The sequence below is a fragment of the Cinclus cinclus genome, chromosome 1 (assembly GCF_963662255.1).
Source record: "Cinclus cinclus chromosome 1, bCinCin1.1, whole genome shotgun sequence".
NCBI lineage: Eukaryota > Metazoa > Chordata > Aves > Passeriformes > Cinclidae > Cinclus > Cinclus cinclus.
The window spans coordinates 58,637,412-58,654,360 of NC_085046.1; the positions used below are offsets into that span (position 1 = coordinate 58,637,412).

A 16,949-nucleotide genomic window follows, 5' to 3' on the forward strand; every position below is an offset into this window, starting at 1 on the left:
GCTTGGAGGAGCAACTTAAAATACTTCATTAATCTTAAAATAAGATGTAAATAGTCTTAATCTTAATAAGCTTTATTACTGTGTTTAAGATCCCTTTTCTTTCTTCTGTGCATGGAAAGGGTAGCACTGAAGTTTCCATTAGGTTGCAGCTCTTGAGTCTGTGCACTGCATATTGTGAGTTCACTTGTCTCAATATTAAGAACTCCAGTTTTTACTTCATGTGTTCCAAATAAGATATTTGAACTTCTCTAGGTAATTGGCATTGTGAGAGCTTTACTGCAGCTGAGCACTATTAACATCTCCCAGGCAGTTGAAATGCAGCTGGAAATGTCACCACTTATTTAGCCTCTGCTCTTAAAACTACTTTTGATGCTCAGTAGTGAATGAACTTTTGATGTCCTTGGGCTGTTTAAAGGCAGTTTTGCTGCTCACAAATTTGAACACTCTTTAGGCTAATCTCACTTTGGTATTTTACAGTTTTTAAACACAGAAACTTAAAATTCAGTGCTTGCAGCTTTAACTGCTTTAATGGGGATTCAGAAAAGTGTTCACCCTGCTGTGGTATTGGTTAGTTTTTTCGTTCTAGGGTTATATGATCCTTCTTTTTGCTGACATTTTAGTGAATGCTGGCTACTAATTACCACTGCTGAAAAATGCAGTCATCAGTTTTTAGCTCTTATCTAATTGTTTGTGTGGATTACTCTGAGACAAGAGATAATAACTCAAGGAACTGTTTAGGACATTGTTTAGCTAAAGGTTCCTAAACAGTTTTAATGAACTCCTAAGGCACAGGACTGTGTGTGGCCTCTGGAAGTACTGCTTAATGAATACAGGATGGACTCTGACCATACTACACATTGCAGATCATGTTATTGTCTTCTGCTGGTGCTTTTTGTCTCTGTTATCTGCTGTTCAAAAAAGGTTGATAGAACGCTCAATGATCTTGCCAAAATTTGAGTTCCAGTAATTTTGTACTACCTCACTGTGCAAGTGTTCTCAATTCTTTACTTGTTTACATAATAGAGGAAAATCTTGACCTTACTTGTTTATTACTGCAAGTTTTAAGTTTTTAACAGATGTTCACCATCATTTGACACTTCAGCTGATTCCACTAAACCTTAGTATGTTACCTTCTGACTTTTATCTTCTCCCAGTAAATTCAAAGAATTTAAATGAAGTCAAGGAGAGATCAAAAGGATTATCTTTTCTGTGCTTAACTGCACAGAATTAAGCATTTTACTGTTGTATTTGTTAACTGTAGGTAATACTTATAAATTAAGATTACATTAATTGGACAGGATCTAGATTCAAATATTCGTCATGGTTAGGTTGCCCAAGACAATAGTACTGGACTTATTTTTCTGCCAAAGTTAGTAGAATATAGATACCATGATAATTTTTAGGGAGGAAAATAATTTTTGTGAGTTTTTTGAAAAATAATCTTAATTTTTGGTGCGAAACAACAGCATGACTGCCGCTTTTCATTCAAGACACAAGAGGCAGCCATTTAGAAAAAATGTGCTTATAATATGAAAGCAGCCTCACAATGCAGAGGACTTCTTCCTTCAGCAAAATGTTGTGCTCTGTTGGTGTTGGGGTGTGTGCATTTTTGGGTTTTGAGCCGTTACCTGCAGCTGATGAGCTCCAAAAAGAGCGAAACCAGTTAGGTCCTGCAGTACTGGCTAAAATCTTCCTTCAGGGGATTCTGGTGAGGAAAACTGAAAAACCTTCTCTGCTGCATAAACCTCAGTAGCCTTTTTCAACTTCCATAACACCAGAAAGAAATCTTTGAGAGTCTTTGCTGTAAGGTGTATGTGGTTGTGTTGCCGGTGTCCACTTGCCACTTTCTGCTCCTTCTGCTTCTGTCTCACAGGCTTTAATCACCAGACTTGGCAACACCTGACTTTAAAAAAAAGGGAAGGCTGAAAGATGGGACTTGTGCACAAGTAAAACAAATCATTGTGTTTATGGTTTAGAAATGTTGATATTGCTGTCTTTGTTCACTTAATTTAGTATTCAACACAGGTTAAAAATTGAGCATCAAGCTGTGATTGTACACACTATTGCCTTTGTACTATCATTTTCCCAGATCTTGAGGACTTAATAATTCCTGTAAAGAGAACATACTTTTCTCCTCTTTTGGTTTTTGTTTTGGTTGGCTGGTTTGGTTTTGTTTTTCCTTACCTATATCTATCTTTTACCTTTTGCTTTGTTTTCTATGTCTTTCTTCACTGCCAGTTCACTCAAAGATTCAGAAGGAACCTTGAATGGGCAAAAAAGCTGGTGACTTCTTAAATATGAGTGCTAATTTAGTAGACATGGACATGCACCTTGTGTTCTGAAAAGAAGTTGAAGTTAGTAATTCAAATCAGACTTGACTGTCTAATGCTGTTAACAGCTTTATTTACAAACAGGTAATTTTGTAAGACATTAATTTTTAATCTTTAAGATTGTCTCATATCTCTTAGCTATACCCCTCATATGTGTGAGGGTATGTACATACACATAAAATGAACAGTTATCCAGACCTACCCAAAACACAAAGTCAGCACCCTCTAGAATACTAGCAGTGTATTCTGTGGTGGCTACAGACACTAGAGTTTTGTAAAATATGGTGAGTTGCTGTAACAATTCAGTGCATCTGAAGTTCTTCCCGTGCCTTCCTGCAGCTGCTATTTTTCCACACACATTCCTTCCCCCTCCTTGCCTTAGTCTCCCTCTGGCATCTGGCAGGTCCTTCTAAAAGATGGTATCTAAAAAATGCTTGTTCTATTATGGTCTAACATAGCAATATACCTGTTAATCCTAGGGGAGGAGAAAAATGAGTTTTTTATCAGGGTTAGTGAGAAAGATCACTCATGACAAGGTGATAGTTTAAGGGCATGCACATGTCTATACAGCTGGGAACAGGGACAAGGTGGAAAAGGGAAGCCAGACAGAAATGTGAGGATTATTACAGCAATTCAGCAGTCTGTGGAACTGCAGTTTCAAAATACAGAAAGAAGATTTATTATTAGGCAAGGACTTCTGCCTGTATAAAATTGGAGTGTGGAATTGCTGTGAGAAGATAATTTTGTCATAGCTTGAGCCCTTCTTTAGAAGAGGAATATTAGTAGATACCATAATCTTCTCAACATTCTCCTTTCTTTTGTGTCCTCTGAGCAGGGCAAGTGACACTATTATCCATGAAGTGCTTTAGAATCACTTTTTGGCATCATTCAACTTCTAAATAACATGACAATTTTTATCTGAGTTTATTGCAACATTAGAGTGTGATTATAAGTATTATTTGTGCTGACAGTACGGTCAAATACTTGGCAGGCAGACTTTGGACTTTCCAGCAGCCTCTGCTGTCCCAGTGTATTAATTAATAAAGTTACAGTGTTCATTATACCCACCTGGTTTGTGTGCCACCTTCCAGTGCTCCATGCAGGGTGGCTCTGGGGAAGTCAAATTTCAGCATTTTCTGAGGACAGCCAGTTTAGGGGCAGAGTGTTGTTGTGTGTGGCAGGTCCCAAAGAAACCAGGTGGCCATATCAGAACAGGGCCTTTCTGGTAACCTTTGCCTGGCATCCATAGTGAAGGATACACGGTGCTACAAAAGTGTCATGAACCTTTAGGCAACAGTATAAATGTGTCCTTTACAGATGTAGGGTGGTGGCCCCAGCTCTGTGCTCTTTCTCCATTAATTCTCTTGCACCTCGTCTGTGTTACATAGATGGATGGGTAACAGAATTTGGTTTGTGTGTAGGAAGGGAAAATCTAAAGTTAACCGAATTAAAATGTGCTGCTGGGATGAAGAATGTTGCTGCAAATTCACCTTAATCTGAAAGAAAGAATGCAGTATCCATACTTTTGGGAGAAAAGATCTGAAATATTGTAGAGGATATTTTTGGCCTGAAAATAAAATGTCTGAGTTGCGATTTCATGAGATTTGGGGCTTTGTTTTATGTAAGTCAGATTTTTGAATTTTTGTGTGAGGTGTACCAATAGATTTTGTGCCTTTATTTGTGAACACTAGAATTATAAATAGTTGCTGTTTGTGGAAAAATAACTTACACTTTCAAGTTAGTTTTATGTTTATTCTCTTAGGGTCTTTCATTGCCGCATCTGCCATGGCTTACCCAAGGTTTAAATTAATTTCTGAGTGTTAACAGAAGGAATTTGATGCTGCTCATTACAGTATTGGGACTGTCCTGTTTAAAATCTTGTGCTCAGAAGGAAGCAAGTAGCAAATATAAATGAAAAACAAATTCCTGCACACAAAACAATATCTAAGACAAAAGGGAAAATGAAATCATCAATTTAATTCCTAGCATTGTATTTTAGTATGTTTGCACAAAAATAGCCCCAAGATTATTTGGGATACCCACTTCTCTGCAATGCAGTGAATAGCTAGTAATTAAGATAGAGGAAGAATCTCATGAACTACTGAGCTTGAACTAGGTCTGCATTCTGAACTCTCTTCCTTGTCTTAGAGGTAGCAGCACATCTGCTGCTCTCCTGTATTGAAGCAAGACTTTAATCCCACATGATTTGTGATCAGTCTGATGGTGTTTCTGTTTTTCTCTATAGATAGTCTCTTCTGTGTGTAATACAAATTTGTTTAATTATAGGGACGGGAAAATGAAGATCAAAATTTTTATGAAGATGGGAATTGTGTTTTGTCACTATATTGATGTATTTGATCATGTTTATAATCTAGTGTTCTGACAATTGTAGACGTTAGATATGGAGGAATTTCAAATTTCTGTTTTCTCACAGTCATATAATATTAGTCTTTGATAACTGGCAACTACGTTTGGGAATTTCAACCTCATGACTTCATCTTTCCATAGAGCTCCAGACAGCTTATATGCAGTATCTAATTTTTATAATGGGAAATGTGCTTATTCAGTGTGGGGAGACTGTGGGTTTTTTGGCAAGAGTTCAGTAGTCATGAAGGAGGGGATTCTGCCCCTCTGCTCTGCTCTGATGATACCCTCCTGGAGTGCTACATCCAGGTGTGGAGTCTGCAGCACAGGAAGGATGTGTATCTGTTGGAATGAGTCCAGAGGAGAGCCACCAAGTGAGATGGAGAATGTCTCCTATGAAGACAGGCTGAGAGAGCTGGTGGTGTTCGGTCTGGAGAAGAAAAGGTTCCCAGGAGACCTTATAGCACTTCCTGGTGCCCAGAGAGGGCCTGCAAGAAAGCTGGGAATAAACATTTTGGCAGGGCTTGTTGTGATAGGGCAATGGTTAATGATTGTAAACTTAGAGAGGGTAGTTTCAAATTCAGTACAAAGAAGAAATTTGTTTATGATGAGGGTGGTAAGGCACTGGCACAGGTTGCCCAGAGGAGCTGTGGATGCCCCATCCATGGAAGTGTTCAAGGTCAGGTTGGATAAGCAACCTGGTCTAGTGGAAGGTGTCTCTGCCCCTAACAGGGAGTTTGTGACTAGATGAACTTTAAGGTCCCTTCCAACCCAAACCATTCCATGACCTGTCTGCAGATTAGAGACCTCTGAAGCAAAGCAGCAGGATGTGTTTCCCTTCTTCTGACATTTAAGATGTTCATCCCCCAGCTGTGCCCTTCAGCTGCAGTTTGAGGGAGTTGATTCCATGCTTTAGCTTTTAAGATACATTGTCATGAAGTTATCTTGTTGAGATTTACTATTTGCATGTATCCATCTCTGCGGAATTTTTTTTCCACATAGAATCTTTAAAATTATTGTCCTTAGGAAAAAAAAACCCCAACGTCTTGAGGCACCCTATTATAGCAGTTTACCCTGTTTCTAAGTAAGTCCAGGAAAGTCTTCCAATTTACTTATTTTCTTGAATATTTATCTATTTTATTATGAGTGCACACAGAACTTTGGTGACCCTTGATCTCTTAATTTCCTGCTTTCACTGTTTGTACAGTGTTTTTGTTTTAATGTGATCTAATTGAAGCAAACAATACCAAAGGTTTATTAGCTCATTATAACAAATGACTGTATACTTAAATATTTATTTGAAATTTTCTGGCTTGTAACACTGCTTTTGTTTTGATTTCAGAATGCTCTCTTTAGTTGTATTAACAGAAATGAAAGTAAGTATATAATAAATAGTTTATTTTGTTTTGCTTTTGTATCATTCCTTTTTTCTCTAAACCATAAGAGATTCTGTGGGTGAACATATACACAAACATGTGGATTTTGGACCCATATAGGCAAAAGCCACATGAGTAAATTGTCAAGTAATAAAGGGATTTGGCTATCTGTATAATTAATACTGGTTTTTATTTGTGTATCTGTATTTGTCTTTTCTGTCATCTTCTTCTGCTTGTTCATTTGATGTGTGCTAAGCAGCAAAATTAAATGCATAGTTGAAATTTTGAAGAAGCATGCAAATGTTCTGTTGCCTGATATCTGTTTATACAAAATTAAGTCAGTGTTTCAGAATTCTAGTGGAAGTTTTTCTCAAGAACTACTATATGTATTTAACAACATAGCAAAAACATCTGAATCACCAATGCCATCTGTCTGGGTGTTTTCGAATGATACTCCTCTTACATTTATTTGTTTATTAGTCATATTTCTCTGATAATTCAATTATTGGACACGTCTGGTTATCTAAAATAAGAACAAAACAGCTGAAAATGACATTCAGCTGGCTTTCTCATGTCTTGAACTTGAGTTCAAGGCGGCTTTAGTGCTGACTTTTTTCTCCTGCCAGACAAACAAATGTGGTTTGGCTAGTTACAGATATTTCCAGTCATTCTGTAGACAGAGATATTGCAATAGAGCATAGAATTTCTACTTCTTTTTTGTTGCTGCTATTGTTGTTGTTGTTTCCTTGAGCATCTTAGTGTGTTATGCAGACATGCTCATCTCTTCGTTTCTCTGGTAGGAAGCCGTAGATTTTCTGTTGTTTGTTTGTTTGCTTCCCCAGTGGGGTCAGTCTGTTGCAGTTATGCAGGTCACCATACGAACTGCCGGGAGTATTGCCAAGCAATTTTTCGGACAGACTCCTCTCCTGGTCCATCACAAATTAAAGCAGTTGAAAATTACTGTGCATCTATCAGCCCTCAGCTTATACACTGTGTGAATAACTACACACAGTCGTATCCAATGAGAAACCCTACAGACAGTAAGTACAAATAAAATCCTTTTTTACTGAAAGTTATAGAAGATCCTGAAAATGCACTTCATGTATGTTTTATATGAAATGTGTTATTGTAGAACTCTGTCGTATAAATTGTATTGCTATTGTTATATGAATTTTTATAAGTTTTGGGTTTAGGTGCAATCATTAGATGAATTTATATAATGATAACTTTTGAGCTTAGGTGCATTATTTATTTTTATTTACTTTTTATTTTTACATACAGGCTTTGTGGTTTATTTCCAGAGTTGATTCTGTATCTGTTTAGGAGAAGCAATGTTATTTGAGATTGTCTAGAGGAGAGGAAGGCACCTTACAGCACTTTTATTATTCAGGGCTTTTATATTGTTCATCTTTAATGTTTTTGTGCTTGACTGTTAACTATTTTGTTAACAGGTTTGTATTGCTGTGATAGAGCAGAAGATTATGCGTGTCAGGCTGCTTGTAAAAGAATTCTAATGTCAATGAAAACAGAGCTTGAAATTGTTGATGGACTTATAGAAGGCTGTAAAACCATGCCTCTCCCTCAGGACCCACTTTGGCAATGTTTTCTTGAGAGTTCAAGATCTGTTCACCCAGGAGTCACTGTGCACCCCCCACCTTCAACAGGCCTTGATGGAGCTAAGCTCCATTGCTGTTCCAAAGCAAATTCTTCCACATGTAGGTCAGTATCCCTCTAACCTCATTTCCAGTTGTGAAAGTACTTAGGAACTTTTCTTGATTCCGGCCTTTTTCTGAGTCTTGCTATGTGTATCAAATAGGAAGTTCTGGAATTCTTAGAAAAAAATGCACGTTCAGGTAACCAGATAATAATCTGTTGGGTAATCTCTTCTGTCCAATACTTAGTATCTCAAAAGATACTGCTATATAAGAGGAATCAACCTTTTCTCACATTTAGCACTGGCTTACTTTAGCAGACACAGTAAGTTAATGAAACTTGTACCATACTTGTGGTCATAATAGCCAATATTGCAACATCTGATTAACAAGATGCTAAAGAGAGACAAAAGGACAATCAATTCCACAAACTCACAAGTGCCTGGTTGCTTCATGTTAAAACCTTGGCAGTATTCCTTTCTTGATGCTCTTCTGGTTTTTGTCAGTGAAAAATAACTTTGGTTATTTAGTAATTAAATCAGGGAACTAACTATTCTGACATTTAGAGAAACAAAGGTTTTCAGTAAAGTTTTGCATGCTTGCAAATTATTGAGGCATTTTTAGTCTAGGGTGGTTTTCTGTCCACTTTAAAAATAGATGACGATTGCATTTTAAATGCATCATTGTGTCTGAGTAAGTAGCAAACATTTTTGAGCTGATACTTCCTTTTGTATCAAAGTTTCCAGTAGCAGCATCTCATGAATGCAGCAGGGTCTTTAATGAGTTTAGTAGTAGAGCCCTGGAGTTACATTATTTCTTAGAAGGTTGTAACATAGGATAGTTAATAAAGTATCTTTTAGTTCCTTGCTTTGACAATGAGTTCTCAAATGGAACCTTCTCTCAGGTTTTCAATAGGCAGGAGATCTAACAGTAGTGTGAAGTTCCATGCCTTGGGATGGGAACAGTTGCAGTTCGTAGGACATTGCCGTGAAGAAAGTGAGCTGGGTGCTGCTGACACCAGGAAACGTCTCAAACAAAAGCACCAAACAGTATCCCTGCTTCAAAGATCAGGGCAAAAGAAGGAATGTATTTTGCTTTACAGTCATTTCTGTAGGAGAAGAAAGTGTGATTTGCAGCTGAAGGATGGGGCTAGAAGTTGTTCATTGTGATGCCAACTTAGATTTATTTCCAGTAGAGTTAGCTGGGATAGTTTTGGTCTCAAAATTGTAAGTTCAGGTTTTCAGCTGTTACATTTTTATTGGATATCACAGTTTTATATCCTGAAGTATTTTGATCTTACTAGCTTAAAGATGTGCTGATATTGTTGAGCAAAATGGGTTATTTGCTTTGAGCACTACGTTTGGCTACCAGTGGTACATTTGCAGACTTTGTGGGCTCTAACACAATCCTCTGTGGTGAGTGGACACTGTTGTGAGCAGCAAATAAGTGATGGGCCGTATCTGAATGGCTGTTGTTCTTCCAATTTTATTTTCTTCATTTCTATTTCTTTTTTGTTTTCAGAGAGCTCTGCACTAAACTTTATAGCACGAGCTGGGGCAATTCACAGAGCTGGCAAGAATTTGATCGCTTTTGTGAGTATAATGCAGTTGAAGTTTCCATGTTGACCTGTTTAGCAGATGTACGAGAACCTTGTCAGCTGGGCTGTAGAAATCTTACATACTGCACTAATTTTAATAACAGGTAGGAGAGAGACACTGAATATTTTATAAAGGAATTCCTGTGCTTTGATTTAAAAAATAAAATGAAATGTTTTTAAGACTTATTTTGAGATTGTATGTAGTTTTCTTTCTGCAAATATGGTTTTAGTGAGTTTGAAAATAAGTAGTTTTTCTTAAGAATTAACTTTTGGAAATGTATTTAGCAACAGATGTAATAAAACTTACAAGAGTAAAAGTTAACCCATGAACTTGTAAAATGTCACAGTGTATTACCTCTGCATATTCCTCTGTCTTACTGCATAGACAAGTAAGTCATGGTTACTGGAATGTTGTATATTATAAATAAGGTTAAATTGTTTGTTAAATTTACATGTTACTCATTTCCAAAGTTCCTTTTTTGCAGTGGTGTTTCTGTGAGTTTGTGGTCTGTAGGATAAAATTATTTAAAAGCGGTGTCTGAAAGTAATTGCAAGGTTACAGTTAGTTTATAAAGCCCTAAATTTTCTTAGCTATTGGAGATCACTGGCTTATTTTTTTTAGTTTTTTGTTTTGGTTTGGGGTTTTTATTTTTGCTTTTTATGGGTTTTATGTTTTGTTTTGTTTGTTTGTTTTTTTATTAAATATTGTGTAGTGTCATGAGTGTTATACAACTAGGAGAATCCCAAGCCTGGATAAATATAAATGATAAATCAACTTGTATTAGTGATTCATCAAGAAATATTTACATAGTTATTTGGGCTATCTAAGATATTTCCTCTTAAGTCAACTTCAGATGAGAAATATTAAAGTGATATTTCATCTAAGAGATAGAGGCAAGAAGGGAGTTTCAGCCTTGAGTCTTAAAGACCTTGTCCTCCTTAAAGACAGATTTCAAATTGATTCTGATCTTGCTTAACTGTGGGAGAGATTAATTGTTTATATGCCATAAAAAGCTAGCCTTGTGAAGGATGTAATGTTCGTAGGATGAAAAGGGAAAATGTGTGGTACTTTCTTTTTCTTTAATACATGCTATATTTTACCTTCTCCTTTTAAGACCAACAGAACTTTTTAGAAGCTGCAATACTCAGTCAGACCAAGGAGCCATGAATGACATGAAGCTATGGGAAAAAGGGAGTATTAAGATGCCGTTCATAAATATTCCTGTGCTTGATATTAAAAAATGCCAGCCAGAAATGTGGAAGGCAATTGCCTGCTCCCTGCAGATTAAACCTTGTCACAGCAAATCTAGAGGAAGTATTATCTGCAAGTAAGTACTGTGGAGAAAACAAAATCCATGTTAGAGGTTTTACTAAGGATTTTAATGAAAACTAAAAAGCTGTAGAACTGTTTTTACTGTTTTAGGAAAACATGGCAAGGCAAACATGGAAGGAATATGAAATTGCATGATTGCCTTTGCTTGACTCCATCACTGCAAATGAAGATATTTGCCTGTTAATGAGATGGATTTATATGCTTGCATTGTAAAGTGAAAGAAAAAAGTTATTATTAAGAGGTTTTTTTTTGGCTCTCCATGGTGTCTTAAACCTTTCTTCTTTTTTGGTTTTGGGATCTACTGATGACGTTCAGCTGACAGAAAGGTCTGAAAAAAAGTGTTTTGTTTTTTTTTAAATAAGTTTTGAAAGTAGGTGATTGAGTAGAAAAATAGCAATTAATGGTGCAGGTAGTGAGGTAGATTTTAACCATTATTAGACATTAGTAAATGAAGGAAATGCTTGGTCTTGGAAGATACATGCATATGATACCTTAGAAGATGAAGATCACCAAGCCTGAAGTCAAGGAGGAGTAATACAAGCAGTAGTTTCTGTCTTTGTGTCACAAATTTGTTACTCCCTCCTACATAAAATGTAGCATATATATATATATATGTATGTGTGTATATATATATATATATATATATATATATATATATATATATATATATAAAAGCACTCTCCTGTGAAGCGTATCGGGAAAGTTGTGGATTCAGAGAAGGGAATAACATAGAAATAAATCTTTTTCTTCAAGTAGTCTTCATTTATCTGTAGATCAGATTGTGTGGAAATACTGAAGAAGTGTGGAGATCATAATAAATTCCCTGAAGGCCACTCAGCTGAGAGTATTTGTGAGCTCTTATCTCCAACAGATGACTTGGAGAACTGTATACCCTTGGATACTTACCTGAGTAAGTACTAACATACTTATGCAGGAAAATTAGAAAACAGAATACTTTGAATGCTTGTCATTACTTTTAATGATCTTCACTATTTATTTTAAGGAAAGTTTTATTGAGTTTGAGACATTTTATTCAGTGTATTGGAGAAAATTGGAATTTTCAAGTTGCCATAGTTCATTGCTTCTATTCCTTCTTGTATTGGGCATGTGTGTCAGGAAATTATGGGACAGACAAGATAAAGGAAATACATTTTGCGTGTGAAGAATCATCTGGGTCATTATTTCCAGGACTGAGGATTAAACTATTGAAATAAGTTAACTACCTGGTCATGTCAAGCTTCTATGTCTATAATTCAATTTTTAAAAATTTGCAGAATTGTCAAAAATATTATTTTACTGGACATAAGAAATGCCATGCTTTGCTGAAGAAAAATAAACCTCATCTAAATCAGTGTAGATTATGTATATTCTGTTTTCAGGCCCAAGTTCTTTAGGCAACATTGTAGAAGATGTCACACATCCATGTAATCCAAACCCATGTGCAGCTAATCAGCTATGTGAAGTAAATAGAAAAGGATGTCAATCTGGAGAGCTGTGTCTTCCATACTTGTGTGTGCCGGGTAAGTTTTTTTTAGTCTTCTGTTCACTGAATTTTGCAGGTAAACATGTCATTGAAATGCTGAAGGTTTTAAAGTGAATTGCTGTGCCATGGTTTAACCCAGCTGGCACCTGAGCACCACACAGCTGCTCGCTCGCTTTCCCCTCTGGCCTGGGGAGGAAGAGTTTAGTCACTGAAATAAAGTTAATAATAATAATTCTATGGTGCCGATGATGAAAAGGGAGATAACAAAAAGAGAGGAATACAACCCAAGAGGAACCAAGAGATGCACAGTGCCACAGCTCCCCTCCCACTGACTCAAAGCCCAGCCCTTCCCACCAAAGACATCTGGACATGCAGCTGATGGCATTTCTACTTCTGAGGTTGTCTAACCTCTGCACCAAGTGTAAATGTGAGCTGGCTGGGGAGAGTCTCATGCAGAATAAGTTTCAGGTACCTAACTTTGATAATGGCAGAGTTGGGTGGTGTCAGTAACAAGGATCAAACCTACAAATGGAAGTGTGAGACTCTGCAGTGTCCAACTTCTGCAGCCCCTTCATTGTTCTGCTCTAGGCACTGGTAGTGCTTGCTACAGTTTTCCCCTTTCCTTTAAAGCAGAAGGTGTCATCCAGTGACATGAGGGGTCAGCTGGGCTTCTTGAAGCAGAGTGGAAAGTGTGCATTTGGTCATCACTTGAACGTGTGTGTGACTGAGCGAGTGAGAGCAACGCTGATTTTTACACTGAATTGCATGAAGCAGCCTCCTTTCTCAAGGAGGTGATAGAGAACATTGCCATAGCTGTCTCACATCAGTTCCCTAAGCTTCTGTTCTTCCAGCAGTTCTGTGGCTGATCACCAGTGGTTGCTAATTAAAAAAGAAGAAAAAAGAGGGAAGCTGGATTTCACTTTACTCTTACATCTGCTCTCCTTGTGCTTTTTTAAAAGTGAGGATAGACTTCAGCTCATTCTTTATATGAGCCTAGGGACATTGTTTCAGTTATGCTTCTATGACGCTTACAAATATTTTTGTTTTCCTGGGAAGCTGAGCCTTATTACTATAGAGGTTGTGTTGTCTCACTTGCTGCAAAAGTCATTTAAAGTCATCTGATAACAAGCTCACCCAGAGCTTTTGAAGAGGTATTTTGCTTCCACTGAAGGTTGGAAACTGACTTTTATGTTTTAATTCAGTCTTTTTATTGTTTGAAGGTTTCAGGAGGTTTGTTGCAGTTCACCCCTAGTAGGGTTATTTCAATCTACTATTTATTATTTTTCCTTGTAATTTTAAAAATAATTTTCTTTCACTCTCCTCTTCCTTTCCTTTCCTTTCCTTTCCTTTCCTTTCCTTTCCTTTCCTTTCCTTTCCTTTCCTTTCCTTTCCTTTCCTTTCCTTTCCTTTCCTTTCCTTTCCTTTCCTTTCCTTTCCTTTCCTTTCCTTTCCTTTCCTTTCCTTTCCTTTCCTTTCCTTTCCTTTCCTTTCCTTTCCTTTCCTTTCCTTTCCTTTCCCATTCTTTTCTTTCCCATTCTTTCTTTTTTAAATCTACTTTTTCTTCTTTTTCTCCCTTTCTCCCCTAGTCACATCTGATTGTAAGAATCCTTCAGTGTGCACTTAAGAGGTACAAGTAGAGAAGAAAGGCACAATCAAATATGTGATATAGGGGAAATGACTGAGCTTTGCTTGTGAGATCCTTTAATTCAAATTCTGTATAGGAAAGACTGAAGTATGTGTAGCATTTGTCATATAACATGTTTCACACTACTACAGAAAGGGAAACATAAAATACTTGAGAATTATTGTAATTTCAGGTCTATTTCTCAGAAGTAGTATCTTCACAGGTACTTCACAACTTTGTCTCAGGCATCTGTCTTCTATATTTGCTACTTGTTGCCTCTGTGAAGTAGGTGAATTTAAGGGCAAGAGTAAGGCTGCTCAACAACACCTTACGTTTTTACCACAAGTCAGTGTAGTAATTCATTTCAGTAATGGCACTTGCCCACATGTTTGCTACTTATGGGCTAAAATTTTTCCTTGTGTGCAGGCTGCAAACTGGGAGAAGCCTCCGATTTTATTGTCCGACAAGGTACACTTATCCAAGTTCCATCCTCAGCTGGTGATGTTGGGTGTTACAAGATTTGTACCTGTGGACACAGTGGATTGCTGGAGAACTGTATGGAAATGCATTGTGTTGACCTCCAGAAGTCATGCATTGTTGGAGGACAGAGGAAAAGTAAGTAATAGAGCAGTGATGCACCCAGCATCCGCTCCTTACCTAATGAATTTTGGGCTACATGAGAAGACACAGAGGATCTGAATTCAGAGTTTATCAGAAAATACAAAAGCTGATGATTGCATCCCTATATTTAATACTGGGTTAAGTCTTACATATGGTGGAGAGTTCCATTGTTGAGATCAGTACTGAACTGTGCCTGTCTCCATCAATCACAGTCCTGTGTGAAGGGTGTTCTCAGTACACGATTTCTTTTTAGCATGGGGTGGTTTCTTTACTAGCTCCAAATGGTTGGTGGGGGGGTTGTTTTAGATTTGTTGGGGTTTTTTTTTCTTCCTTCCAGTGGCTTGTGGCATCTGGACCCATGAACTCCCAAGGTTTGTGTTTCCATTCCAGTGGCTAGCACAAAAACCTCTTTCCCTACTTATTGGTTCATCCAGCTTAAGGTTTGTTAGTACTCATGCACATATTCAGAGTAGGAAGCACACATCTTAAAAGCATAAAAATAGGATTGGATAAAATATAGGATAGGTTGTGGTGATGAAGTGTAGGGTTCAGTGAGAAAGGCAGACTGTCTAGCCACCTGTTTACACTGAATCATTCCCTTTTTCCCCTCTTCCCATTGCTTTCCCACACATTCTCCTGCTCAATTCATCTTAATTCCTCCTTTTCCTTGTCTTTGGCTCTTCCACTAGACATCCCCTAATAAGTTTTGCACAATCTCAACATTAAACAAGAATAATAGTTTAAGATAATTTATTAGTGGGGCTAACATATGCCTAAAAATAAACATCTAAGCAAATACATGATGATGATGAAGATGTATTGAACACTGTTGTTTTAAAGTCTTTCCTCACCATGGCAGCTCCCTGTTTAGAGTTTAAATTGCCATGAGTAACAAGGATTAATTGGGTTCTACCCAATCTGGCAGTCAAAAGAGTTCAAGGAGATGTGACAGGTGATGCTTCTTGGAAGATTATATTGATTTATTTTCAGATTTACTCTTTGATTGAGAGCTTTAAATGTGTATTATTGTCACACAAAGTGGCATTATAATCTTGGAAAAAGAAAACAAACAAACAAAAAGCTTCTATTAAGGTAGGGGAAAAATTACAAAAGGTCTTGAATATAAAATGGAGTCTGTGCTGAGCTGTGAGCTGTCTGAAGTTGGTGTCTGAATCAGCTGCTAATGCACACTTACATATCTCAGCACTGGATATTGCTTAGTGTCTGTAAATCAGCCCTTTTAAACTGCTATCAGATTGTTGTCCAAGCAGAGCTAAAGTTAAAGATATCTCATCAGTCCAAAATAACTGAGGTATTTTTTTACCATATTATCATAGTATTTTCATACTAATTTTCTTACATACTATTTTCACACTAAGTAAAACTTAAGAACCAAGGCACTTGTTATAGTTCCATTTGTCAAAAACACAATTTTCAGACTGGGAACCAAACCCTAAATTATGAAAGAGCAGGAAATTAGGATGTTTCTTTCTCACAAAAGATAACAAGGTAAATAATCAATTGTACAGTATTTTCATCACTCAGGAAAAGTCTGCCTGCAGTATTCCATGGAATGTAATGGGGGATTTTGCAATCTGTTTTTTGTTGTTGTTGTTGTTTGTCCAAAGAAGATAAAAGGCAGCCAAGCATACTTAAAACTTTTTTTATTTTCTTTTATTTTTTTCAGAATTGGTACTATTTGTTCATGAAAGCAGAACACTGAAAACATCTTAACATTAACAATGTATTTGATGGGCAGTTATAGAAAGTATCTGGCAAAAGTGGATACTCTTAAGATACAGTTGTTAACAAATAGTTACTAAATGGTGACTGTAACTTTCTATGGACCAGTCTATCCAAGGAAACTTGCAGTTTTTCAGATTATTGGTGAAAATAATCACAAAAATGTCTGATGCTGAATTTGTGTTTTATGGTTGCACAGTGTAGAGCCCTCACTTGTCCTGGTAGCCATAGCAGTATGTGTAGCTGTAGGTATTCAGTACATGCTGTCCATTTAAAAACAAACAAACTACCACAACTCCAAAAACAGACAGCTTCCTCTTTTGCCATAGTGACTCATGCAGTGTTTATGTGACTAAGACTCTAGGTGCTATGTAATAAAAGATAAAAAATATTAGGTTCCAAATTTGTTAGATGATGTGTTGAAAGCAAAGTATTAAAAGTTTATGGTCACCATGTAAATATTTTGCAGTAACTATACTTAATTGGTGTATATGTCAGTTGTAAAAAGCCAGGGTTTAGACATAAAATCTCAACTGTGTTTTTTAAAAGGATTCCCTGTAAAGAAAACAACTCTGAATGTTTTGAATGTTGCTGGGATTTTTTGTGTTGTGAGCTGCCTACAACCAGTGAGATGGTTACTGATGAGGACAGGTTGCTCTGTGCACTGTTTGACAGTGAAAGACAGTGGCCCTGCACAGTTTTCAGGTGGATCCTAAGTCAGGTACTCTGAAGAATCACCTGAGATCCTGTGTTTAACATTACTTTCTAAGCTTTTCTTCTCTGCTGGCAAATTCCTTGGTCCTTTGAGTAGTTCTGTTATGTAAAG

General features: G+C 37.0%; 1 protein-coding gene across 3 annotated transcripts in view; it reads left to right on the forward strand.

The window, feature by feature from the left end:
* The window catches only part of RECK (reversion inducing cysteine rich protein with kazal motifs), a 47,466-nt gene that overhangs the window by 20,573 nt on the left and 9,944 nt on the right, over nt 1-16,949 (forward strand). For all 3 annotated transcript variants that reach the window (XM_062498451.1, XM_062498460.1, XM_062498467.1), the window contains 8 exons: nt 6,037-6,070; nt 6,913-7,110; nt 7,522-7,789; nt 9,244-9,423; nt 10,435-10,647; nt 11,426-11,562; nt 12,032-12,172; nt 14,186-14,374. In XM_062498451.1, coding sequence (XP_062354435.1) covers nt 6,037-6,070; nt 6,913-7,110; nt 7,522-7,789; nt 9,244-9,423; nt 10,435-10,647; nt 11,426-11,562; nt 12,032-12,172; nt 14,186-14,374 — 1,360 coding nt within the window. The remainder of the gene's footprint in view (nt 1-6,036; nt 6,071-6,912; nt 7,111-7,521; nt 7,790-9,243; nt 9,424-10,434; nt 10,648-11,425; nt 11,563-12,031; nt 12,173-14,185; nt 14,375-16,949) is intronic.